Here is a 26,616-nt window from a genome sequence, read left to right as displayed (position 1 = left end):
GGGGAGGAAAACCTGAAGATTCAGGAAAGTGGGCCGTGGGGGGCCAGCAGCCGCCGCACAGTCACCTTGGGAGGTGGCAGGTAAGCGCTTCTCATGAACCGTTCCTGTGAAATCTGCAGCTCCACTTCTAATTATACTGTCTACACCTACATGCCAGGCCTTTTCTGAGTTCGGTCTCACATGGGCTTATCTCTGAGAGTCAGCCCTCTCGGTGTGCTGCCAAAATAAGTGCCTGGGCTTCTAAGGCTGAAGGCTGGACTCCCGCCACCCCGAGATGCTGCTGCTATCCTGGCGGGTCCTGAGGCTCATGCAGCTGCATCACTCCGCAGGGGCACGGGGGCGTGCTCCTCTCTGGCTCAGCGTCTGGTGTGCTCAGGTGTTCTGCATCCACGCCACGTGGTTCCCCCATCCCTTTTTTAAATTTTTATTTTTTGAGATGGAGTCTCGCTCTGTCTCCAGGCTGGAGTGCAGTGGCATAATCTCCGCTCACTGCGACCTCTGCCTCCTGGGTTCAAGCAATTCTCCTGCCTCAGCCTCTCGAGTAGCTGGGACTACAGGTATCTACCGCCATACCCAGATAATTTTTGTATTTTTAGCAGAGACGGAGTTTCACCGTGTTAGCCAGGATGGTCTCGATCTCCTGATCTCGTGATCCACCTGCCTCGGTCTCCCAAAGTGCTGGGGTTACAGGCGTCAGCCACCATGCCCAGCCCCGCCCACCCCCCAACTTTTGAGGCCTTCACCTCCGGGGTTCAAGTGATTCTCTCACCTCAGCCTCCGGAGTAGCTGGGATTAGAGGCACCTACTACCACACCGGGCTAATTTTTGTATTTTTAGTAGAGATGGGGTTTCACTCTGTTGGCCAGGCTAGTCTCAAACTCCTGATCTCAAGTGATCTGCCTGCCTAGGCCTCCCAAAGTGCTGGGATTACAGGCATGAGCCACCGTGCCCAGCACCCCCGTCCATTTTATCTCCACGCTGCACTCATCTTTCAACGGGCAGCTGGAGGACACCCCATGCTCGAGCCTTCCCTGATGACTGCAGCACACTCATCTCCCCCTCTCATTTCTGCATCCCACAATTACTGTCCAACCCACAAAATGCAATGCTTCATTTTAGTGCCTGCTGACTTTGTCCTCTGTTGGTTGAACTCCCCATCGTGACAGTCAACTCCCTAAATATGACTCATTTTTCTCTATTTCTCACAACACCAGCACAGGGAACAAAGTCGATATATAAAGATTTTGCTGGCTGACTTATATTTGGCTGCCACAAACAGCCCCAGAGTCTGATTAGCAGAGATGATATGGAAGAAAGAACACAGAATCCAAAGACCTGGCGTTCCAGCCCTGGTCTCTGCAGGGACTCACTGGGAGACCCTCGGTGTCCTCTCCTGTAAAATGCAGAGAATCTCACCTGCACCTGGGGGGCCTGCAGGCTCACCCGGGATGGTGTGTAATGGGCTCTGTCAATGGTAAACTCTATGAGAAATACTGTCCTGGGAGCCGTGTTTTCTCAGCATTTCTGAGTCAGTCAAGTGCGGCCCTGAGGAAGACTCTGGGGGCTGAGAACCCCACTTCCAGGCTACCTTTTGTTTTGTTTTGAGACAGAGTCTCGCTCTGTCGCCCAGGCTGGAGTGTGATGGCTCGATCTCGGCTCACTGCAACCTCCACCTCCTGGGTTCAAGCGATTCTCCTGCCTCAGCCTCCCAAGTGGCTGGGATCACAGGCACCCGCCACCATGCCTGGCTAATTCTTGTATTTCTAGTAGAGACGGGGTTTCACCATGTTGGCCAGGCTGGTCTAGAACCCCTGACCTCAGATAATCCACCTGCCTTGGCCTCCCAAAGTGCTGGGATTACAGGCGTGAGCCACTGTGCCCGGCCCCAGCCTGCCTTTTGTTAAGGGCTTCAGAACACCTATGCAGGGGGTCAGAAGGTGCTGCAGAAGACTCAGAATTTGCTGATTCAGACAAGGAGGGAGAAAGAATCAGCCTGTCCACTCTATCATTGAGACTTGTCTGCCTCATCCTACCTCTGCCAAGCTGCCAGGCTGTCGTGGGCCCAACTAGACAGGGAACCCTGAGAGGCCAGAGATGGGACTGAGCAGAGCTGCTGGCTCGCAGGGGAGCCTTACCGTGGAGAGGTTCCTGTGTCCCTGCACGTGCTGGGTGACATTACCCCGGCCCACTCCCACATCCAGGTGGTTGAGCAGGGCCTTCAGCTGCTGCAGAGTAAGGCTGTCACCCTCGCCATAGCGATGTATTAGATCCTGCAGGAAGGAGGCAGCGCTGATAGCCGGTGCGCCCGGGGATGAAGCGTGAGCCTCAGGGGTGGTTTTCCATAAGCCAAGCAGGGTCAGCAGGAGGCAGCTCTGGAAGGCCGGGTGCAGCAGCTTCATGGTGACTGAATAAGCCTGTGAGAGAAAAAGGGCAGGTGAAGCTGAGGCCTCTCCCTGTGTGCCGGCAACTGCACCCGGCCCGTCCGCCACACACTAAACACGGTGAGACTATCCCTCAGTCTCTGCCTCTCTGCTCCTTCTTGAATTAGCCTTTGAGAAAAACCCTTCTTTTGAAAGGACAGAATAAAAACAAATAAAAAGGACAAATTCAACAGTTTTGATTAGATTGAAAAATTTAAAAAAAAAAACAAAACAGCAATGCGGTTATGATTTTTTTTTTTTTTTTGAGACGGAGGTTCACTCGTTGCCCAGGCTGGAGTGCAGTGGCGCAATCTCAGCTCACTGCAACCTCCACCTCCTGGGTTCAAGTGATTCTCCTGCCTCAGGCCTCCCGAGTAGCTGGGATTACAGGTGCCCGCCACCACACCCAACTAATTTTTTTCTATATTTAGTAGAGATAGGGTTTCATCATGTTGGCCAGGCTGGTCTCGAACTCGTGACCTCAGGTGATCCACCCACCTCAGCCCCCCAAAGTGCTGGAATTACAGGCGTGAGCCACTGCACCCGGCCAGTTATGATTTTTTAGAAGTCCTTTTAGAGGTACTGAAATAACCATGGATTTGACATCTTATATCTGGGGTCTGCTTCAAAATAATAAAGAAGGCGGTATGAGCACAGGGGTGCGGATGAGACATGATCAGGCATGAGCTGATATTCATTGGAACTACGTGACAGGTAGATAGGAATTCATCAGATTTTCTGTCTAGTTTTTTTTTTTTTTTTTTTGAGGCAGTCTTTTTGTCTCCCAGGCTGAAGTGCAGTGGCGTGATCTCGGCTCACTGCAACCTCCACCTCCCGGGTTCAAGCAATTCTCCTGCCTCAGCCTCCTGAGGAGCTGGGATTACAGGAATGTGCCATCACGCCTGGCTAATTTTTGTATTTTTAGTAGAGATGGGGTTTCACCATGTTGGCCCGCTCGTCTCAAACTCCTGGGCTCAAGTGATCCACCCACCTCGGCCTCCCAAACTGCTGGGATTATAGGTGTCAGCCACTGTGCCTGGCCCTGTCTACTTTTATATATGTTTGAAATGCTCTGAAATAAAGCTATTAAAAAATAAACATCGGCTGGGCACTGTGGCTCATACCTGTAATCCCAGCACTTTGGGAGGCTGAGGTGGGTGGATCACAAGGTCAGGAGTTCGAGACCAGCTTAGCCAACATGGTGAAATCCCATCTCTACTAAAAATACAAAAAATTAGCCAGGCATGGTGGTGCACATCTGTAATCCCAGCTACTCAGGAGGCTGAGGCAGGAGAATCGCTTGAACCTGGGAGGCGGAGGTTGCAGTGAGCCAAGATCGCACTATTGCACTCCAGCCTGGGCAACACAGCAAGACTCCATCTCAAAATAAATAAATAAATAGGCCGGGCGCAGTGGCTCACGCCTGTAATCCCAGCACTTTGGGAGGCCGAGGCAGGCGGGTCACGAGGTCAGGAGATCGAGACCATCCTGGCTAACACAGTGAAACCCCGTCTCTACTAAAAATACAAAAAATTAGCCGGGTGTGGTGGCGGGTGCCTGTAGTCCCAGCTATTCGGGAGGCTGAGGCAGGAGTATGGCGTGAACCCTGTAGGCGGAGCCTGCAGTGAGCCGAGATCATGCCACTGCCCTCCAGCCTGGGCGACAGAGCGAGACTCTGTCTCAATAAATAAATAAATAAATAAATAAATAAACAAACACCATAATTAAAAGAGAAAAATTACAGACTGGCAAAAATATATACCATTTGACATGACATAGGTTTATTTCTATACTGTACAAATTAGTAAACAAACATAAAAAACACTTAGACTCTCTATAGTATTGAGAATATAAATTTAAAACTTGGCTGGTTCCATTTTGCTACTTATTAAAATAGCATCATAGTTTTTTTTTTTTTTTTTTTTTTTGAGATGGAGTCTCACTCTGTTGCCCAGGCTGGAGTGCAGTGGCGCCATCTCGGCTCACTGCAACCTCCACCTCCCGGGTTCAAGCAATTCTCCTGCCTCAGCCTCCCAAGTAGCTGGGATTATAGGTGCTGGCCACCATACCCGGCTAATTTTGTATTTTTAGTAGAGACGGGGTTTTACCATGTTGGTCAGGCTGGTCTCGAAATGCTGACCTCAGATGATCCGCCTGCCTCGGGCTCCCAAAGTACTGGGATTATGGGTGTAATGGGCACCCGGCCAGATTTTTTTTAAGATAAAACATTTCATGTTAGTGAGGCTAAGCAATAGAATAAGATACCACTGACTGCATAAATAATGGGACTCTTTTTTTTTTTTAGAGATGGAGTCTCGCTCTGTTGCCCAGGCTGGAGTGCAGTGGCACGATCTCGGCTCACTGCAAGCTCCACCTCCTGGGTTTGCACCATTTTCCTGCCTCAGCTTCCCTAGCAGCTGGGACTACAGGCAGCCACCACCATGCCTGGCTAATTTTGTTTTCGTATTTTTAGTAGAGACGGGGTTTCACTGTGTTAGCCAGGATGGTCTTGATCTCCTGACCTCATGACCCACACGCCTCTGCCTCCCAAAGTGCTGGGATTACAGGCGTGAGCCACCACGCCCGGCCTATAATGCGACTTTTGAAAAGTTATGTGATAAGGAAAATATATAAATCCCTCAATTAACAATTAATAATTAAATAATTAATTTGCTTTAATAGAAGTAATCCAAAAGTAAAAAGGCTATATGCAGAAAGATGTGTTATGGGTCAAGTAAATCATATCAGTTTCATGGAATATTATGCAGCTATAAATGAGTCATGGCATAATGACAAGTTAAAAAGCAGGGCAATTATGTGGCAGAGTTTAGAACTGAGAAAGAACACAGACAAATGAGGCCGGGCACAGTGGCTCACGCCTGTAATCCCAGCACTTCGGGAGACCGAGGCCAGCAGATCACTTGAGCTCAGGAGTTCGAGACCAGCCTGGCCAACATGGTGAAACCCCGTCTGTAGTAAAAATACAAAAATTAGCCAGGCACACACAATCCAAGCTACTCGGGAGGGTGAGGCAGGAGAGTCACTTGAACCCAGGAGGCAGAGCTTGCGGTGAGCCGAGACAGTGCCACTGCACTCCAGCCTGGGTGACACAGCAAGATTCCATCTCAAAAAAAAAAAAAAAAAAAAAGAAAAGAAAGAGAAGAGAAAGAGAAAGACAGAAAGAAAGAACACAGATAAATGAAAGCTTAAAGTAAGATTGATGACGATTTTTCTTTTGTTAACCATCTCCCTGAGTATGGTTATAATTTAATTAGTGATCTAAACAAATTATCAAGAGGGGAAAATGAGTCTCCTTGCTCCAGACCAAGAAGCAGCCAATCACTGCAGCCATTTCTTACCCAGGCACCCGGGGCTCGGGCACTAATCTCAGTACATCACATGCCCTGGGGCTTTGCTTATGACAGAGGAACAGCGGCAGAATGGCTGAGAGCAGGCTTGCCTGAATCCTGGCTCTGCCACTTACCAGCAGTGTGATCTTGGATAAATTATTTAACTCGAGTCAACATTCTAGAATCATTCAAAGCAGCGACGCAGCTTATCATGGCCTTCAGTGTCAGACAAACCTACCTTGAATTTCTGCACAGCTGCTTATAAGTAACTACAGACAAGCAACCTGGTCTCCCTCTACCCTCAGTTTTCTCATCTATAAAATTGGTATCCACCTCATTAGATTACTTTGAGGATCTAACAGCATAAGCTATGGCAAGGCCCTTGCCAAGTACCTGAACCATATAGAAAGCACTCAATAAAATTTAGCTATAATAATTATAAGACTTAAAATCAGCAGGGTTCCCAACTCTGACTCTCTCAGCCCAAACATCAGGCTGCTAATGAAACTGTCAGGAATATCCTGTGGCCAACTAAAGTATCTTAACTCCAGGCCCTGGGGCACACACATCACTTAAGTCCCCTACTGTGATATACCCAGAGACATTACATGCTTTAGGATCCACGTATGGGGCACGCACAGAATCTGGGGACATAAAATATCACTCTTCAGTGGAATATATACTTTGAGTCCACATGGATGGATCCGGCATCAGCCACAATGACGGTTTGTAAAAGTGCTACTTTGAGATTCACAACTCTCAAATCTCCACCAAGAGACAAATGTTAAATTTTGGCGAGCAGGGTGGATCTTAGGCAAAAATGACTAAAAACCTGTTGTACAAAGAAAGCGGTTATCCATCGGAGCAGACTGTGAACTGTCGATGGCAGGAGTTGTGCTGTCAAAACAAGGGGGAGGTCTGCCTGCATTTAGAAAAGAAAAGGCAAAGAGATGATGGACAGCAGCTAGCATTTACCGAGTGCAGACCTTGCTAAGCACTTGGCATTCCCCAGTTCCTTTAACAGAAGCTGGGAAACTTACTCCATGTAACAGACAAGGACACTGGGGTTCAGAGATTAGGAAACATGACCCACAGAAGCAAGCAACAAAGCCAGAAGCTGAACTGCTTTGTAAATCAAAGCCTGGTCTGAATGACATTAAATTCAGTGCTTTCTTAACCACCGTGCCCTCTGCACAAAGACATAAAAACACACGTCCTGGAACCCAGGGAGATCCACAAAGTCCTGCGTGTCTCTGTGCGGATCTTTCCCGATGTCTAACAGCCCCAACAAGCATCCAAATCTTGGCTTACAACGCCCTGCAATGCTATGAGGGGACAGCCCCAGGTAGCCTTTAGACGACACACTGTGTCACAGTGCTCATGCTCTGGGGCCGCTTCAACAAGATAAACCAACAGATGTTCCCCCCTCAGCTGCATTTCTCAAACTTATCCGCTGTAACTTCAAACCACTGAGCAAACAAACGCCAAAAGACTTCAGGTGTGAGAAACTCAGGGTGATTTTAGCAGCTTTGTCTGGCTGGCATTCACCTAGAGGTGAGCATTTACGAAGCATTTACTTTTCCCAGACCCAGTGGCCCCTCGCCCCCTCACGTGGCTGCTATGACAGCCTGGAGTGCTAGGGAAGAGGCACCTTCAGGTTGTACCATCAGAAGAATGAGCCCACAGGACCACCTTCGCTTCTCCCAGGTGACCTTTTCTCCCCCGCGGCACAGCTGCTCTTTCCTCCAGGACGTGCTGCACTGGGCATTGACGCCCACAAGACAGCATCCAGGCTCAGGTCTAGACCTGTCTCCATGAGGTGTGCAGATTCAGCGAGCACAGCCCTCCTGCCTGGCCAGCGCTTGAGACATGCACTCACCCACAAGGGTTGGGGAGGATCTAGGAGCTGCGAGTGACACTCAAGTCCAAGTGACCCCGGCCTTTTGGCAGGCATGAAAGGGGAGTTTTCTGCTCCAGTGGAGTTGTTTTCTTCTTAACTACAAGTTATTCTTAGCGGGGAAAAGGTTTGTAAAAGGTATTAGAGAGGAAAGAAAGAAGAGGGAAACACACACAGCTGTTGACGCTGCTGGGATGGGGAGGCCGGGCAGGGGTCCGCGCGCGTGGCCCCAGCTGCAGAAGGAAGCCCCACGCCAGGTTCCATTCCATGTGTGGCCCCTGGAGAGCCACTCCAGTCCCCCCAGGGTGTTGGGCCAGCTGCCCTCAAGTAAGGATGGACACCTTTCAGGGGCAGAAAGACAAGTGGGAAGGAGACAAAATGAAGTGTGCTGTGGCCTGGGAGCGCCCCCAGGCCATCTCTTCCTGCTGGAGAGAGGCTGGAGTCTCTCTGCCCCAGGGTGCACTTGCCTCAGGGTCAAATAAGTAAAATTATTTTAGTGCCCTCCTTCTGTGTCTAAGGCACCAGACCCAACCCTTGGGGAGGTGGGAGGGAGACACAGGAAAAAGCAAGACACCTGTTCTGGAACCCTCTATGGAAGCTCAGAAGTTGCCTTACCATCCGGAGGCCCACAATTGGAATTCCACCTACCGTCACCCTTCACTTGGTCCAGAAGTAGCTCTGCCTAGAAGCCACACTTCTGTCCTGCACAGACGCTCCTGTGATGTTCAGCATGCTGCATTTTTTTTTAGCCCACCTCCCTTCTCAGAGAGGAGCAAACATTCACTTCTGTGACACTGGGTCTACAGGCTGGGCATAGATATGAGAACAGGCAACAGAAACCAACAAGGCCTCGGAGCAGCCGGGCATCCACTTGTCCCCTCCCTTTCCTGACAACCCCCCACCGCACCCTGACTCTGCTGGCCAGGGAACCCACCACTCCCACTCTCAGATTTTGGGTGCAGAAACAAAACATGAAAACTAAGCTGAAATGCTCCAGAGAAAAACTTGCCCAACTCAGACGATTTCCGACGCCAAGAAGCTGTGTGTCTGCCCCCGACCCCTCGTGCCCACTGTGCCCCGCCAAGCACAGGCTGTGTGGGTGCACAGGACATCACCAGGGTGGGGCTCTTACACGGGGTCAGAGTCAGCTGCAGGCTCTGGGGTGGCAGTCGGTTTGAAGGCAGTCTAAACTGGGGTTTTATTAAGCACTTTACTTAAAATTATGAGAAGGCTGATGGTCCACACAAAGAAAGACCACAGGGTTGCAGGGGTGGGTGAGGGAGTGGAGGGAGTGGCCAAGTAGAAGCCAGGCTGATAGAAATTATGTTCCCCAGAGCTCTTGGTTCCACCATGGGCTGGCCTCAGTGAATCATCCTAAGACCTCCCCCCAGCTGTCTTCTCAAAGGATGTAAAATGAGCCGTCTGGTTCTCACATATTTCTCAGGGACAGAGAAAGGGGTCTCCGAGGGACCCGTGGTCCTGGCACATCACCCAGGCTTATGACCATCCACAAGACAGTAACTACAAAGGCAGCTCCCACCACTCCCTTGGGGTTCTCTCCCAGGAAAACAGCTCATTTCTGCATCAGCCCTTCAAGCAGACTGCGCTTTCTCCACTCTTCCATCCCTGCCCCACTCTAGGGCTATGACCGCTGAGCCTGATAGGAATGTATCTCCAGCTAGCAGATAACCATGGCTCAAGGTTAGCTCTCCGTGAGTCACACAATAGCAAAAGGCCCTGGGTGAGCCAAGAGCCATCTGGAGCCCAGGCGTAGGGAAAAACCCTGACAAGTTGCAGACAAAGGACAAAGCCAGGCCTCAGGGTGGAAGGAGGAGGTCTTAAGGAATAAAAAAAATCAAGGGCTACTTGTCTTGAGGACTGCAGGTGCTAGTGGCCTGGGAAGCGCTGTCTGGCAATGGAAGGGCCACGGACATGAATCTGAAGCCCAATTTTCGGTAGGACTACAAGCAACATATTATTACAATGAACCCATATCCTTAGTTTGAAAAGAAGAGAATAAACTTGCAGAGTTTAATGAGTATTATAAAAACAAGCATATTGAAACACTAAAGACTTAAGATGAAAAAATGAAATGGGAATGTAATTTTCCTACACCTGATAATTAACAAAATGAGTAAAACTTTTAAAAGCAAAAAAAAATAAAAATAAAAATAAAATTCACCAATGCAACCAAACAAGAAAACAGATCTAATCAGAGATATATTAACTTCAAAACCAGAGGCAAGGAAAAAATGAAGGAGGCACCACGCATGGCTCATGTTCTATTCCTGGCCCAACCGTGACAAACCAAATGAATGACAAGGGCAGAACCAGAATTCTCACTCACATCCCCAAATGTGGCAAGAGGAAGTCTTTTTCCTCTTCAGTTGAGTAGTAGGAGGAAAAGCTACTGGGGAAGAGCAAAAAAAAAACGGTGCACCTGGACCAAAAACAATGGGCCGACTCCCTTGGAAGGAAATAAGGGCTCCCAGGCCACTTTCTGAATTGAGGACATGATCCAATTCCAAATTCCAGTTAGTAGTCCTTCTCTCTCTCTCTCTCTTTATTTATTTATTTATTTATTTATTTATTTATTTATTTTTTAAGATGGTGTCTTGCTCTGTTGCCCAGGCTGGAGTGCAGTGGCGTGATCTTGGCTCACCGTAACCTCTGCCTCCCGGGTTCAAGCGATTCTCCTGCCTCAGCCTCCTGAGTGGCTGGAATTACATGCATGCACCACCACAGTCAGCTAATTTTTGTATTTTTAGTAGAGACAGTGTTTCACCATGTTGGCTAAGCTGGTCTCAAACTCCTGACCTCAGGTGACACACCTGTCTCGGCCTCCCAAAGTGCTGGGATTACAGGCGGAAACCACCATGCCTGGCCAAGTGTGCCTTCTCTTCTAACAGAAAAGGAATACAACTCCCAAGGAAGTGAGCTGAGCCACACTGCAGGGACTACATCCCTGAATAGAGGACAGACCCATCTCACCACACAGTTAGCATTCCTTCAGGCTACAGAAAACAGGTCATAAATACCCAGCCCCATAGCACTCCTGGAGCTGAGAGGCGGGGACAAAGCTGGAGAGGAAAGTTCCTTTCTTATTTTAGAGCCAACAGAACATGTGAGCAGAACTGCACTCACATGAGGAAGAGGAAAAGAAACAGCAGGCAAAGCAAGCCACAGACAGGTAAACCACAACTCCAGAGAAAGCTGTTCCTCACCACTGCTCCACACCGAGGAATAACCTCATTAAAACATCAGTTCCACGAGACGAGAGCTCAAAGATGAGATTATAACCAACATGAGACCAAAAGAGGATGCAGGCTTACTAAAAAAGAGGAATAAAACCTCACTGAAGAACCAATACATTATGACAAATACAGAAGAAAATTCTGCCGGTTATTTAACCCATTTATGCCTGAGGTTGCAATTTTTTGAATTTTTGCAATCAGACCTTGGCGATGACCTTGAGCAGGATATAAATTAACTCCAATATGCTTGGTGTTCAAAAAATGGAACACTAGGCATAAACGACTCAAGGAAAGTTTGAGATAATCACAGTGAATGCAGACGGACAAGACAACTTAAACCAAAAACAGTGAGAAGACAAAGAGACTAACAAAAGGATAACTGGTGTTCCCAGAGAGGGGAACCCAAGAATGAAATGGAAGATGTGTTCTAAGATAAAACACAAGATTTTCCTGGCTGGGCGCAGTGGCTCACCTGAGGTCAGGAGTTCGAGACCAAACTGGTCAATATGGCGAAACCCCAACTCTACTAAAAATATAAAAATTAGTCAGGTGTGGTGGCGCACACCTGTAGTCTCAGCTACTCGGGAGGCTGGGGCAGGGGAATCGCTTGAACCCGGGAGGTGAAGGTTGCAGTGAGCCAATATTGCACCACTGCACTCCAGGCTGGCGACAGAGCGAGACCCTGTCTCAAAAAAAAAAAAAAAAGAAAAAGAAAATTGAGAAACATACTAAAACTTCTTTTAAACGGGAAAAAATTCAAACTGCCTTCTTCCTTCCCATAGCACCATTCAGTGTCAGAAGAAAATGCAAGAATGTCAGAAAGTCTCCACAATTCAGAGCAAAAGAAACTATGAGCCAAGAATATGATCCCCAGCCAACACATCACACAATTTGGTAAAGACAGTAGGCAGAAATTCTTGGGCATAAAAGAAGTCAGAAAATATAGTCCCCTTCCTAGGGGGGAAATATGACTTAACAATGAAATGCATGTAATTAATACAGAAATGGAAATACGGAGAGCTCAGGAATGCAGAACGCATGGTAAGAGGACTGATGGTGAGCATTAAAACCCTTCCTATAAGAAATAATAAAAAATCGGCCAGGCGCGGTGGCTCACGCCTGCAATCCCAGCACTTTGGGCAGCCGAGGCGGGCGGATCACAAGGTCAGGAGATCGAGACCATCCTGGCTAACACGGTGAAACCCCGTCTCTCCTAAAAATACAAAAAATTAGCCGGGCGTGGTGGTGGGCACCTGTAGTACCAGCTACTTGGGAGGTTGAGGCAGGAGAATGGCGTGAACTTGGGAGGTGGAGCTTGCAGTGAGCCGAGATCACCGCACTCCAGCCTGGGTGACAGAGCAAGATTCCATCTCAAAAAAAAAAAAAAAAAAAAAGACATAATAAAAAATCATTACAGGGCTGGGCGCGGTGGCTCACACCTATAATCCCAGCACTTTGGGAGGCTGAGGCAGGTGGATCACGAGGTCAAGAGATAGAGACAATCCTGGCCAACATGGTGAAATCCCGCTTCTACTAAAAATACAAAAATTAGCTGGGTGTGGTGGTGCACGCCTGTAGTCCCAGCTGCTCGGGAGGCTGGGGCAGGAGAATCACTTGAACCCCGGAGGCAGAAGTTGCAGTGAGCCAAGATCACGCCAGTATACTTCAGCCTGGCAACACAGTGAGACTCTGTCTCAAAAAAAAAAAAAAAAAAAAAAAAAAAAAAAAGCACCCCTTCAGGTAAGAAATAATAAAAAATCATTACAGGGCTGGGGGCGGTGGCCCATGTCTGTAATCCCAGCACTCTGGGAGGCCAAGGCAGGTAGATTGCTTGAGCTCAGGAGTTCAAGACCAGCCAAGGCAACAAGGTGAAACCCTGTCTCCACAAAAAATGCAAAAATTAGTCAGGTGTGGTGATGCATGCCTGTAGTCCCCGCTGCTGAGGAGGCCTGAGGTGGGAGGACTGCTTGAGCCCAGGAGTTTGAGGCTGCAGTGAGCTATGACTGTGCCACTGCACTCCAGCCTGGGTGACAGAGAAAGACCTTGTCTCAAAAAATCATCAAAATAACATAAATCAATTAAAAAAATACATTTGGCTACAGAAACTGCCACATGTTTTACAAATGCTTGATTAATACACTCTGGATATTCATGGTCAAACTAACAACGATACAGTCATCTGTGTAAGTCCCAGTTTACGAAATCTGAAAACCAATCCTCTGCCAGCTTGGTCATCAAGTGAATACTGCCCTACAGGCTTCTCTGGGGGTAGAAAGAGCTTTGAGAAAAACCATCCAGCCCATGGCCCACCCCACTCACCCAAGGAACACTGTGTGAGAAGCCACTCTCCCCTCAGACAAGCTGACCTACGCTGACACCTTCACTCAAGCAACAGCAAATCTCACAGTTGGAAAACCAACCCTCGCTTGGCCCTGCCCAGGAGCTTAATCGGCCCATTCTCCCCCTGCCTCCTCTTGCCCTCCCACCTACTGCTCTCCTCCATACCCTAAAAGGATGCATTATCTTCTTCCAGCTCCTGCTCCCAGGACCTTTGCCTCAAGCCCTGGCACAGTCAAAGCCCACCCAGGGTGGGAAATTTCCAGACAGTGCAGGAGGGCGGCCAGCAGAGCCCACTCACTCTAATTGTGAAACCTCGCGCTGCTAGGAGGGGCAGGATGGGAAAACTAAGAAAAATAGTAATAAAAACTCTGGTGACCCAGAAGCAGGGAACAAAATTAGAACCTTGAGCCTGCTGTTCACCAACTAATATTTACTGAGCCCCCATTGTGTGTGCCAGCGCCTGCGGGAGGAGGTTATGAGGCAGAGACGGGTGGTCAGGGCCCCAGGCAGCCGGCACAGACAAACAGGGAATGGCTTATTTAGCCCCACGCTGAGCATGGAGTGAGTGTAATGACAGCCAGGCCCAGGCGCTGGAGCCAGGAGGAGGGAGGGAGGGAGGGAGGGAGCACATTTGCCAGGCTTGCTCCAGCCCAGCTGGAGCCGGAGCAAAGGGGACTTCCCAAAGCAACTGAGTCAGGTGGGCAGGGACCCGGGAGGGGCCCACAGTGGCCAGCCGGTGTTTTCCCCACCCGAGGCCAGGGCCAGAGTCACCTCACTTCTCATCATTCACCCATCAACACTTCCCAGACAGTTGCAAAATTCTCCCTGTCATCCAAGTTCACTCCCATTTGTCAGACCATGAGGCCGGGCATGTGGCTTTGGAAACGCGGTACTCACATCCATCACTTACGTCACCCCCATGAAGCAGAACTTCCCGGCTTGTTATTCAGAATCTGATAAATAAATAGAAAGCATGATCTAGTGGCCAAATCACTGGACAACACGATGTGCCACACGCCCTGGGTTCAACTTTGGGGCCTGCCAGGAACTTCCCAAGTGTGTCCAGCACAATTAAACTGTGAAAGCACCGAGCTCGCAGAGGCACTCTGATCAAGACAGAGCTTAAAGGCTGCACAGCACACCACTGAGGCCAGCACCTTACTAGTTCCCTATCTTCTGGGTTCTCAGGACAACCCCTTTACTTAGTCCTGAATTCTGGTTCTGTTCAATTACCTCCCTGTCCAGGAAGCCGTCATGGATCACTTTTCCAGCACTTTTCTCTGGCTGTTATGGACTCCTCATTACCTTGTCTCCCAGGGAGCCTCCCCAGCTAGGTTTGTATTCCTTGAAGATAACTTCCTGAAATGCATCCTTCCCTCCTATTTCTTCTATGTCCTCCTCTCCTCCCTGCCTGCAACACAGTGCCTGGGACAGTGCTGGGCACATAATGGGCTAGAGGCAGAGAAGTTTTGCCTCCCTTCTAACTGAAGTCTGCCTGCATCGCCCCTGCAGCCTGATAAAAACAGGGAGCTCTGGCCAGGAGCGGTGGCTCATGCCCGTAATTCCAGCACTTTGGGAAGCCGAGGCGGGCAGATCACGAGGTCAGGAGTTCAAGACCACCCTGGCCAAAGTGGTGAAACCCCGTCTCTACTAAAAATACAAAAATTAGCGGGGCATGGTGGCGGGTACCTGTAATCCCAGCTACTCGGAAGGCTGAGGCAGAGAATTGCTTGAACCCGGGAGGCAGAAGTTGCAGTGAGCCGAGATCGCGCCACTGCACTCCAGCCTGGGTGACAGAGCAAGACTCCATCTCAAAAGAAAAAAAAAAAAAAAAGAACAGGGAGCTCAGAACCACTTTTCAAAGACATTCTATCCTCCTCGGCCCACAGACCAACTTTAACCCAGATCATCTGAAGTCAGGTGTCAGGACCACCCATTATGCACTTCTCTAGAGTAAACAAGTCCCTGACCTTGAATTTCATTTACATTAATTGAACTAAAAGCTAGCGTATTACCTACTGGCTTTGAAAACTCACTCCAAGAGTTTATCCATTCAACAAATACTCACTGCTTACCAATTATGTGCCAGAAGTCATGCTAGATATTGGGGATGCAAAGGACCTAAGCACCTGCCCTCAACAAAGTAGGGAAAGCAAACAATTCAACAAGGAACCTAACCTGAATGATGATGACAAGGGGGAATGTATAGATCAGGGTGCAGTTAGGCTATTTCGGCAGAAAGGGGTTTTGTACAGGATATTAAATGGCCTAGAGGCTCCTTCGAAGAGCTGAATTAACAAGACTCTAGGCTAAGCTCCCAGGAGCTACCTATTTGCAAAGATCATGTTGCAGAGCTGGGATGCCATGGAGCTGCTGCCTGTGCTCCCACCAGGTAGCTAAGGCACAAGAAGCCGCCTGCTCCAGAACCATACTGTCCTTGCCATGAGCCACACCAGGGAAATGCATGTCCCAGGATCCACCCTCCGGAAGGTGTCCAGGCTCTCCCTGCAGGACTGTTACACACTTAAGACTGGTTCAAGGGCTGGATGTGGTGGCTCACCCCTATAATCCCAGCAGTGTGAGAGGCTGAGGTGGGAGGATTGCTTGAACCCAGGAGTTTGAGGCTGCAACAAGCTATGATTGCACCACTGCACTCCAGCCTGCATAAGAGCGAGACCCTGTTAAAAAAAAAAAAAAAAAAGTTAAAAATTTTAAAAAGCCTTTCAGCTGGAACCACCATCTTCCAGCAATTTGCCCAAATGACGAACACAAAGGGGAAGAGGAGAGGTGCCTTCTAGAAAACATGGAGTTGTAGGCCAGGCACGGTGGCTCACGCCTGTAATCCCAGCACTTTGGGAGGCCAAGGTGGGCAGATCACTTGAGGCTAGGAGCTTAAGACCAGCCAACATGGAAAAACCCCATCTCTACTAAAAGTACAAAAATTAGCCAGGCATGGTGGTGCATGCCTGTAGTCCCAGCTATTCGGGAGGCTGAGGCAGGAGATTCACTTGAACTCAGGAGGCGGAGGTTGCAGTGGGCCAAGATTGCACCACTGCACTCCAGCCTGGGCGACAGAGCAAGACTCTGTCTCAAAAAAAAAAAAAAAAAGTATGCTCTAGTGTCAAAAAGAAAGGAAACATGGAGTTGTTCCTTTGACCACATACAAGGGAATCTATAAGGTGATACTGTAGACATTAGACCTCAAGGGAATGGGTACTGTTCAAAAAAGGAATAACCCACAAATGTTACCATGGCAGAACCGGAGGCGTCTGCAGTGTTCCCCACCATGCTGTAAACATGCTGCATAGCTGTAAACAAACAAGGGCAAGATTCTGGCCAAGAGAATTAATGTGCGTATTGAGCACAGTGAGCGCTCTAAGAGCCAAGACTGCTTCCTGGAACGCGTGCAGGAAAATGACCAGAAAAAGAAGGAAGCCCAAGAGAAAGGTACCTGGGTTCAACTGCAGGGCCAGCCTGCCCCACCCAGAGGAGGGCACTGTGAGGACCAAGGGTAGGGACCTGAGCTGCTGGAACCTCTTCCCTGTGAATTCACGGCGTAACAGGTATAAAAACCAAAAGACCTCTAGACTGTAAAAATAAAGCAAAATAGTAAAATAAATACTAATAAATGCTAACTCCCAACTCTCTGGCAGCAATACCCTGGGCAAAATGTGCCTCCAAGGGCCTCTCACAAGAAGCCCGTGCACGCCCTACCTCTCAAAATGACTGACAGCCCTCCTAAGCCTCTCACCTCGCCACCCCGGGGAGGGGAGGTGGGCCCTTGGCAGACCTTTAGCCTTTGTGTTCTGCTCACGTCTATCTGCTGGCCCATGACAAGCACTTGTGCAGCAGTAGCGAGGCATGCTTGGATGGGCAGCAAGTGGACCCCAGAAGCCAAGCCCCAGTGGCGACCCCACTGCTGGGCCTGCAGCCAAGACCACCTGCCCCCAGCCTACCCCACCTCCCCTGGGTCCTCCTGTACCACTACCTCCCCCTGCGCGATCTCCTAGCCCTCAAGCCCGCTCACGCCCGACTCCTCCTCAAAGACCCCGCCCATGCCAGTCTGCAGCTGCGATGCGGAGTCTTGTGTGGTAATTTCTCCAGGAAAGGGGTTCTCAAAGTGCGGTTGCTGGAACAGCAGCATCACTGACACCTGGGAACTTGCTGGAAGTGCAGACTCTTAGCACTTCCCCCCACAACCCACTAAATCAGACACTGGGGTTGGACCAGCAACTTGGGTCTGACTAAGTGCTCAGGTGATCACAATGCACTGAAGTCGGAGGGCCACCAGTCTCACAGGCAGAGCCAGCGCCTTTTCATTCCATCTCCAGATCTCTTAACCAAAGCAGGTAAGAAGGGTCACTGCTCAGCGCCGGCCCCTTCCAGCCCAGCCCCTGTGTCGTCCCTGCTCAAGAGGGCACAACAAGGACGCCAGCAAGGAAGGCAGGGGCTGCATCTTGAACTTTTGATTTCTCAGTAACTGTAAATACTTATCAACAGATTAATAAAAAAGCCTCATTCTCATGAGAGGGTTACTGAAAGAAAGAAAGGAAAAGCCCATATTTCCAAATTGGGTGAGCAAGGTAGACGAGTGAATCATAATTCCTCCATTTTCCCTCGGGCTGTCCAAACCTCCCACACAGCACATTCTTCTGGCTCAAGGTCACTGGCAGCCACCATCCCATTACTGAAGTTAAGGCCTTCCCACATCCTCTGCTTTCTCCCTGTGGGGCTCACCACGGAACCCAGAGCATCTCCCTAAGATTCCAGGCTCCTGAACAGAAAGAAACACTCCAGCCCCTGCTGTTCCCTCCTGGCCACGCAGCCCCTCCCCTCCAGAACCTCCTGCCCCCACTTCATCACCGCCCCTCCCCACCCAAAGCACAATCTCCCAACACTCCCTTCCCTCTAGCAATGTGCTATGGCCCTTCTGCCTGGGAGTCAGGGGTCTCTCCAACTGGGGTCCTACCCACTGTCACCCTCACCTGCCATTGCTCTCTTGCCCTGGGCTGCATCTGAAATGTTCTACCCCTCCATCCCTACACGTTTCTATCCCCACACCCCTCCCCACCACAGGACTAGGAAGTCCCATCCATGTCAGCGGTTTGCATGCACCCCATGCACTCTCTCCACGAGGTGTGAAGGGCCTGGATGAAGAAAACAGGGTGTACTGCAGGACATGGCACCACCTCAGATCCACCCCAATCCTCCAGCACCAATCCCATCCCCATCTAGGAAACATTCTCACCTCCTGCTTAGTTTCAATGTCGTACGGTCCCAGAAGGACAGGCCTTATATTTTAGGCTTTTTTGGTTGTTTCCTAACAGTCCTGAGGGGTTGGTGGGATCTTAATAAGCACCTGCTGCTTAAATGTGTACATGCACACACTCCCCGTGCAAACACATATATAAACAGACAGACATATCCTCACCCCCGCCCCCAGACATGAACAGGCATGCGCCACCACACCCGGCTAAATTTTTTATTTTTAGTAGAGACGGGGTTTCTCCATGTTGGTCAAGCTGGTCTCAAACTCCCGACCTCAGGTGATCTGCCCACCTTGGCCTCCCAAAGTGCTGGGATTACAGGCATGAGCCAATGCTCCCGGCTACAGGTGTCTTCTTAAAGCTCCCTGTCAGAGACACAAAGGAAGCAGGAGGAGCCTGGCCCAGGGTTCTGCAGAGAGGCTGCCTAGGGCACGCGCACAGATGGGTTCCAGGACAGAGGCTTCTGGCTCATATCACACTCAGCTCTCACTCAGGGCCAGACGATCCAACACCCGCTCACACAAGGCCCCCTATCCTCAGGTTTAAAAACTTCAAGGCGGGGGGGTATGGTGGTACTTTCCAGATAATATGGCACAAAAGAAGTGATTTCCCTGACAACATAACCACTTACGTATTTCCACTTGCCCTTTCACTCCTCCACGTCCTGCAAACTGCCTGCCTGCCTGTTAACAAGGGATCAAAATTCTTTTTTTTTTTTTTTTGAGACGGAGTCTCGCTCTGTCGCCCAGGCTGGAGTGCAGTGGCACAATCTCGGCTCACTGCAAGCTCCGCCTCCCAGGTTCACACCATTCTCCTGCCTCAGCCTCTCCAAGTAGCTGGGACCACAGGTGCCCGCCACCACGCCCGGCTAATTTTTTTGTATTTTTAGTAGAGACAGGGTTTCACCGTGGTCTCGATCTCCTGACCTCGTGATCCGCCCGCCTCGGCCTCCCAAAGTGCTGGGATTACAAGCATGAGCCACTGCGCCCGGCCAAGGGATCAAAATTCTAACCAGACTTAAAGGCTTACACTTTCCAGCTAACACCAACCCCAGGGAGCAATCGATTGCCACAAAGTGTTTCTGCTTTTAGCTTGCAACTCGGACAGGCTCCTGTCTGGGTGACTTTCAACCCCGAGGACGTCTTATGGCAGCACTATTCACAGTAACAAAACACCAGGGCCAACCCAAAAGCCCATCAGCAAGAGAGTGGATGAGTGAACTGCAACATGACTTTAACACCAACTGGACATTCCAAGTTTTTAATAACTACTGCCTTTTTTTTTTTTTTTTTTAAGAAAGGGTCTCACTCTGTTACCTAAGCTGGAGGGCAGTGGCATGATCACAGCTCACTGCAGCCTTGACCTCCCGGACCCAAGCGATCCTCCCACCTCAGCCTCACAAGCAGCTAGGACCAGACGTTCACACCACCATGCCTGGCTACTTTTTTAATTGTTTTGTAGAGACAGGGTCTCACCCTATTGCCCTGCCTGGTCTTGAACTCCTTGGCTCAGAGATCCTCCCACCCCAGCCTCCCAAAGTGCTGGGATTACAAGAATGAGCCACCGCAATCAGCCAACAATAGCCTTTTGAATGCTGCTCATTCTTCAAGGCCCCCTCCAGGAAAATTTGGAAGGACTCTCTGAATCTGAAGACACTGCATTGTAAACTCCCTGAGGACAAGAGATCATCCAAGTCTTCCTTGCAAAGTGGATGGAGTACAAGGAATTTGAGTGGAGGAAATGTTGAAATAAAATAAAATCTCTTACCTGGGCTTCCAGCTTCCTCTCAGTACCTAGCTCTGTTCTGTCAGAATCCCCTACTCCCCTCTTTTAAGTTTAATATATGCACATATCTAGTGCCTAAATCTTAAGTTTACAGCTTAATGAAAGAGTCATCTGGGCTGGGCACGGTGGCTCACACCTATAATCCTAGCACTTTGGGAGGCCGAGGCAGGTGGATCACCTGAGGTGAGAAGTTCGAGACCAGCCTGGCTAACATGGCAAAACCCCGTCTCTACTAAAAATACAAAAATTAGCCAGGCGTGGTGGCACATGCCTGTAATGCCAGCTACTCGGAAGGCTGAGGCAGGAGAATCCCTTGAACCCGGGAGGCGGAGGTTGCAGTGAGCCGAGATCATGCCATTGCACTCCAGCCTGGGCAACAGAGCAAAACTCCATTTCAAAAAAAAAAAAAAGTCATCCTTCTAAAGTACAAATCGGTCAGGCGCAGTGGCTCATTACTGTAATCCCAGCACTTTGGGAGGCTGAGGCAAGTGGATCACCTGAGATCAGGAGTTCGGGACCAGCCTGGCCAACATATAGTGAAACCCCGTCTCTACCAAAAAAATACAAAAAATTAGCCGGGTGTAGTGGTGCACACCTGTAGTTCCAACTACTTGGGAAGCTGAGGCAGGAGAATCACATTAATCCAGGAGGCAGAGGTTGCAGTCAGCCAAGATTGAGCCACTGCACTCCAGCCTAGGCGAGAGTGAGGCTCTGTCTCTCAAAAAAATAAAATAAAGTACAAATTGATCACATCACTTTCCTTGCTTCAATCCCTCCAATGTCTTCCTAGTATATGAAGAATAAAATCTTTTTCATTCTAATTTCTTTTTTAACTTTTTTCAAGACAGGGGTCTTGCTATGTTGCCCAGGCTGCTCCTGAACTCCTGGCCTCAAACAATCCCCCCACCTCATCCTCCCAAAGTGCTAGGATTATGGGTGTGAGCCACCACACCCAGCCACATGGAATAAAATCTAAGCTCCTCTTCCTGGTCTATAAACCACTGTGTCAACTGGCCTTTGCCCATCCTGCTGACCATATAACTGGCTCATCTCACTCACTGGGCTCCAGCCACCCAGGCCCTTCTTCCCATCCCTTTAACACATCAAGCTCATTCTGACCTCAGAGCCTTTGAACCTGCTGTTCCCTCTGCCTAGAATGCTCTTCCCCTAGATCTTCCTAACAGGTCTCAGTTCAAGCGTCACCTCTTCAATGTGGACAAAAAAGCCCACTCCCAGGCATTGAGAACCCTAATGCCCTATTAGTCTTTTTTCATTATCCATCTCCTTCTAACTAGACTGTCAGCTCCAGGAGGGCAGAGACTGGAGGGCCGGGTAGTACCTGGTGTCCATCCCCAAACAACACCCACTGAAAGCATATTACTTTCCCACTGCCCATTCATGAGGCGCTACACATTTCAGTTTTACTGTTCTTTGGTCTTTATGCTCGGGTGAACTACAAGCAACCTTGGGGAGAGGGCAGGGACCCCCCTCTCCCGCAGTTGTTTCAACAGAACTGAAGACCCTGGAGAGCCAGAGAAGCCAGCCTGGAATGCAGACGTAAAACATAAGGTGGAGTTTTTTTTTTTTTTTTTTTTTTTTGAGACAAGAGTCTCACTCTGTTGCCCAGGCTACAGTGCAGTGGTGCGATCTCAGCTCACTGCAACCTCCGCCTCTCGGGTTCAAGCAATTCTCCTGTCTCAGCCTCCCGAATAGCTGGTACTACAGGCGCCTGCTCCCATGCCAGGCTAATTTTTGTATTTTTAGTAGAGACGGGGTTTCACCTTGTTGGTGAGGCTGGTCTCAAACTCCTGACCTCAGGTGATCCACCTGCCTTGGCCTCCCAAAGTGCTGGGATTACAGGCATGAGCTACCGTGCCCGGCCAAGATTTTTTTTATTTTTTATTTTTTATTTTTAAGACAGTCTCACTCTGTTGCCCAGGCTAGAGTGCAGTGGTACAATCTTGGCTCACTGCAACCTCCGCCTCCCAGGTTCAAGCGATCCTTCCACTTCAGCCTGGCGAGCAGCTGGATTACAGGCGCCCACCACCACGCCTGGCTAATTTTTGTATTTTTTGTAGAGACAGGGTTTAGCCATGTTGGCCAGGCTGGTCTCGAACTCCTGACCTCAAGTGATCTGTCGACCTTGGCCTCTCAAAGTGCTGGGATTACAGGTGTCAGCCACTGCGCCCGCCAGAGTTTTTTTTTTTTTTTAAACATAAAGTGAGGTGGGGTGGGGGACACAAAGGCAGGCAGTGAGAGAGAGGCCTGGGCAGGCAGCCTCCGTTTCCACATCTCTGAGAAGGTCAACCAGCTGATAATCCCACCAAAAATAACATTTCCACTCTTCCCTGTGGCAGAGGAAGAAAAAGGAAAGTCCACAAGTGCAGGCTGTTTCTAGAATTTCTCAGTGGCTCATGGAAATTTTGAGTTTCCCTGCCATCACACACATCCTGAAACGCTGGGGGAGGGGGCCCAGTGCTGCCAAGAGGGAGTGATGCCAGAGTCACCATGGCCACAGCCGGGAGCCGGCCAGCAGAGCCACTGCACACACCAGTTTACCCGCGGCCAAGGCTTCTGCCGTGGGAGGCACCACAGAGCGTCTGCTGGGTGTTAGGGGGTGGCCGAGGAGCTGAGAACAGGAACTGAGACGTGGAATTTCTGTTCTGAGAGCTGGCACTTGGTCAGCAGCCTGGGCCTGGGGGAGTGGGTGACTTTGTACTTTTTGCATCTTTCTGGGAAGGGAGATGGGAACAGCGTGGCTTGCTGCCCAGGGACCTGGTATCCTGAGAATTACGCAGCCCATCAGACGGAAAATAGCCAGCCCTGGAGAAACGGTCAGCATTGGAATTGGAATACAGATACGCCAATCGGAGTCACATGGGCATGGGATGACAGGGCACAGGACGCGCTCTCAGTGAGCAGGAGAGAAGGGCGGAGGCAGGGAGGAATTCCAGGGCTCAAAGCCTTGTCCTCTCTGTTTCCTGATAGGGAAAGCAGGGCCAGCCTCCCTGCAGGCCAGCTCGGCTCCACCTGGCCCCAAGCCTCAAGTACGTTGTGCTCTAAGAAAACAAGCGCCCAGTCCCTGGGGCCTGGCCGGGGCCCTCTGCTTCCAGGAAAGGACAGAGAGTGCAAACTGTTCAATCTTACAGGGCTCTTTCAAATAACAAGATACACACCCCATACCCCACCCCACTTGCTCCCACACAAATACAACTTTTAGGGCTTCCAGTAAAATAAGTGAAACAATATAGCTGGTCCAGGTCTGTCCCTCCAGGACAGCAGCCCAGTTATCCCTGTGCGGGTGGATGAGGCGCTTCTGGTGAGCTGGCTGCCTCCTCCTCTCCTCGTTCCTTGTTCCCCAGGAGGGAACAAAGGATCAGAAGGGATCTTCCAAGAATGAAAGGAATCCTGAGATGCAAGGACAAAATTGGCTGGGAGGCAGTCCCTGCCCTCAGGGGTTACAGTCAACAAATATTTATTAGGAACTTACTATATGATTTGCTGAAGCTACCCTCCTGAGCAGAGGCAGTGGTCCTTTCTGGCTCATACCATACCACACCCAGCTTTCCACCAAAGCCAGCAGAAGACCTGCATGGACAAGGATCCCTATCCTCAGGCTAAAAGAAAAACACCGCCACCCGCTGCAGTGACTCACGCCTGTAATCCCAACACTTTGGGAGGCCGATGCGGGTGGATGGCTTGAGCCCAGGAGTTTGAGACTAGCCTGGCCAACATAGTGAAACCCTGCCTCTACCAAAAAAAAAAAAATTAGCCGGGCATGGTAGCATGCCTCTGTGGTTCCAACTATTAAGGAGGCTGAGGCAGGAGGATTGCTTGAGCCTGGGAGGCAGAGGCTATGGTGAGGTGAGATCACGACACTGCACTCCAACATGGGTGGCAGAGTAAGCCTCTGTCTCAAAAAGGAACAAAACGAAATCCTCAAGGTTGTAAGTTTTATTCTTTTTTTTTTTTTTTTTTTTAAATAGAGTCAGGGTCTCACTTCTGTGGCACAGGCTGTAGTGCAGTGCCCTGATCATAGCTCCCTACAGCCTTCAACTCCTGGGCTCAAGGGATCCTTCCACCTCACAAGTAGCTAGGACTATAGGCACATGCCACCAAGCCTGATGGGCTAATTTTTACCTTTTTTTTGTAGAGATGGGTCTTGCTGCATTGCCCGAGCTAGCCTCAAACTCCAAAACTCAAGCAATCCTCCCCAGTCTCATCTGTCCAAGTAGCTGGGACCACAGGCACATACCACTGTGCCTGACCAAGATTTAACTAGTTCCATACTCCCACTACCTGTGTATGAGTGCCTATTTCATAGGATTCTCACCAACACTGAGTATTAAATTATTCCATCTTTATAATTTGATAGGTTAAAAAGTACTTATTTTTCTAATTATTTTAATCTGCATTTCTTTATCAATGTTTTAGGTTTACTTTTATATTTCTAGTCCCTTTTACAAATTGCCTGTTACTCTTCTTTGCCCGTTTTTTTTGAGACAGTCTCACTCTGTTGCCCAGGCTGGAGTGCAGTGGCATGATCGCGGCTCACTGCAACCTCCCCCTCCCGGGTTTATGCGATTCTCCTGCCTCAGCCTCCCAAGTAGCTGGGATTACAGGCCCGTGTCACCACGATCAGCTAATTTTTGTATTTTTAATAGAGTCGGGGTTTCACCATGTCAGCCAGGCTGGTCTCGAACTCCTGATCTCAGGTGATCCACCTGCCTCGGTTTCCCAAAGTGGGGGGATTACAGACATGAGCCACTGCGCCCAGCCTTCCTTGCCCATTTTTGCTGATATATTCGTTTTTTTTTATTGGTTTATTATATGGCAAGATATTAACCTTTTGTCATGTGTTACAAATATTCTTCCTAATTAGTTGTTTGCCTTTTAATTTTGTTAACTGGTATTGACACAATTTTTAAAGAGGTAAAGTCAAACATATCATACTTTTCCTTTTTAAAGTTTCTGCTTTTAGTAACATGCTTGGAAAATCCTCTCTTGCCCTGAAAGTATAGGCATATACAGCCACGTTTTCTTTTTTTTTTTTTTTTGAGACGGAGTCTCACTCTGTCGCCCAGGCTGGAGTGCAGTGGCGAAATCTCGGCTCACTGCAAGCTCCGCCTCCTGGGTTCATGCCATTCTCCCGCCTCAGCCTCTCCAAGTAGCTGGGACTACAGGCGCCCGCCACCACGCCCGGCTAATTTTTTGAATTTTTTTAGTAGAGACGGGGTTTCACCGTGGTCTCGATCTCCTGACCTCGTGATCCACCCGCCTCGGCCTCCCAAAGTGCTGGGATTACAAGCGTAAGCCACCATGCACGGCATGTTTTCTTGCATTTAAAAAAATTTAGGGGCCGGGCGCTGTGGCTCACACCTGTAATCCCAGCACTTTGGGAGGCTGAGGCGGGCGGATCACAAGGTCAGGAGATCGAGACCATCCTGTCTAACTCAGTGAAACCCTGTCTCTACTAAAAATACAAAACATTAGCCGGGCCTGGTGGGGGGCGCCTATAATCCCAGCTACTTGGGAGGCTGAGGCAGGAGAATGGTGTGAACCTGGGAGGCGGAGCTTGCAGTGAGCCTAGTCCCACTGCACTCCAGTCTGGGTGACAGAGCGAGACTCTGTCTAGGGGAGAAAAAAAAAGTGTAGGGCCGGGTGCAGTGGCTCATGCCTGTAATCCCAGCACATTGGGAGGCCGAGGCGGGTGGATCACAAGGTTAGGAGTTCGAACCCAGCCTGGCCAGCATGGCGAAACCCCGTCTCTACTAAAAACACAAAAATTAGCTGGGCATGGTGGCACTCGCCTGTAGTCCCAGCTACTTGGGAGGCTGAGGCAGGAAAATCGCTTGAACCCAGGAGACGGAAGTTGTGGTGAGCCAAGACTGCGCCACTGCACTCTAGCCTGGGCAACAGAGCAAGACTCTGTATATAAAAAAAAAAAATTTAGAGGCCGGGCATGGTGGCTCACTCCCATAATTCCAGCACTTTGGGAGGCCAAGGGGGTGGATTGTGTGAGCCCAGGAGTTTGAGACTAGCGTGGGCAACATGGCAAAACCCTGTCTCTACTAAAAATACAATAATTAACTGGGCATGGTGGTACATGCCTGTAGTCCCAGCTACTTGGAAGGCTGAAGTGGAAGGATCACTTGAACCCGGGAGGTCAAGTCAGTAGTGAGCCATTATGGAGCCACTGCACTCCAGCCTGGGTGACACAGTGAGACCCCATCCCAGGGGGTTAAAAAAAAAAACAGGAATGGAAAGGCTTACTGATAAGTTGGGTGGGGGGTAGGGTGCTGC

At 49.7% G+C, this 26,616-nt stretch overlaps 1 protein-coding gene across 2 annotated transcripts in view; it reads right to left on the bottom strand.

Moving 5' to 3' along the window:
* Positions 1 to 26,616, bottom strand: part of SLC39A14 (solute carrier family 39 member 14) — a 55,235-nt gene that overhangs the window by 15,573 nt on the left and 13,046 nt on the right. Inside the window, exons 1-2 of one of the 2 annotated variants that reach the window (XM_030816951.1) lie at positions 14,159 to 14,345; positions 2,136 to 2,414 (exon numbers count right to left, since the gene is read on the bottom strand). In XM_030816951.1, the coding sequence (XP_030672811.1) occupies positions 2,136 to 2,414; positions 14,159 to 14,164 (285 nt within the window). In that variant the 5' untranslated portion in view covers positions 14,165 to 14,345. Of the gene's footprint in view, positions 1 to 2,135; positions 2,415 to 14,158; positions 14,346 to 26,616 lie in introns of those variants that run through there. The other variant, XM_012508566.2, reaches the window with a different exon arrangement.

The sequence above is a fragment of the Nomascus leucogenys genome, chromosome 8, assembly GCF_006542625.1.
Source record: "Nomascus leucogenys isolate Asia chromosome 8, Asia_NLE_v1, whole genome shotgun sequence".
NCBI lineage: Eukaryota > Metazoa > Chordata > Mammalia > Primates > Hylobatidae > Nomascus > Nomascus leucogenys.
The sequence above is the reverse complement of the archived record's forward strand: the minus strand, read 5'-3'. Positions and strand labels throughout refer to the sequence as shown.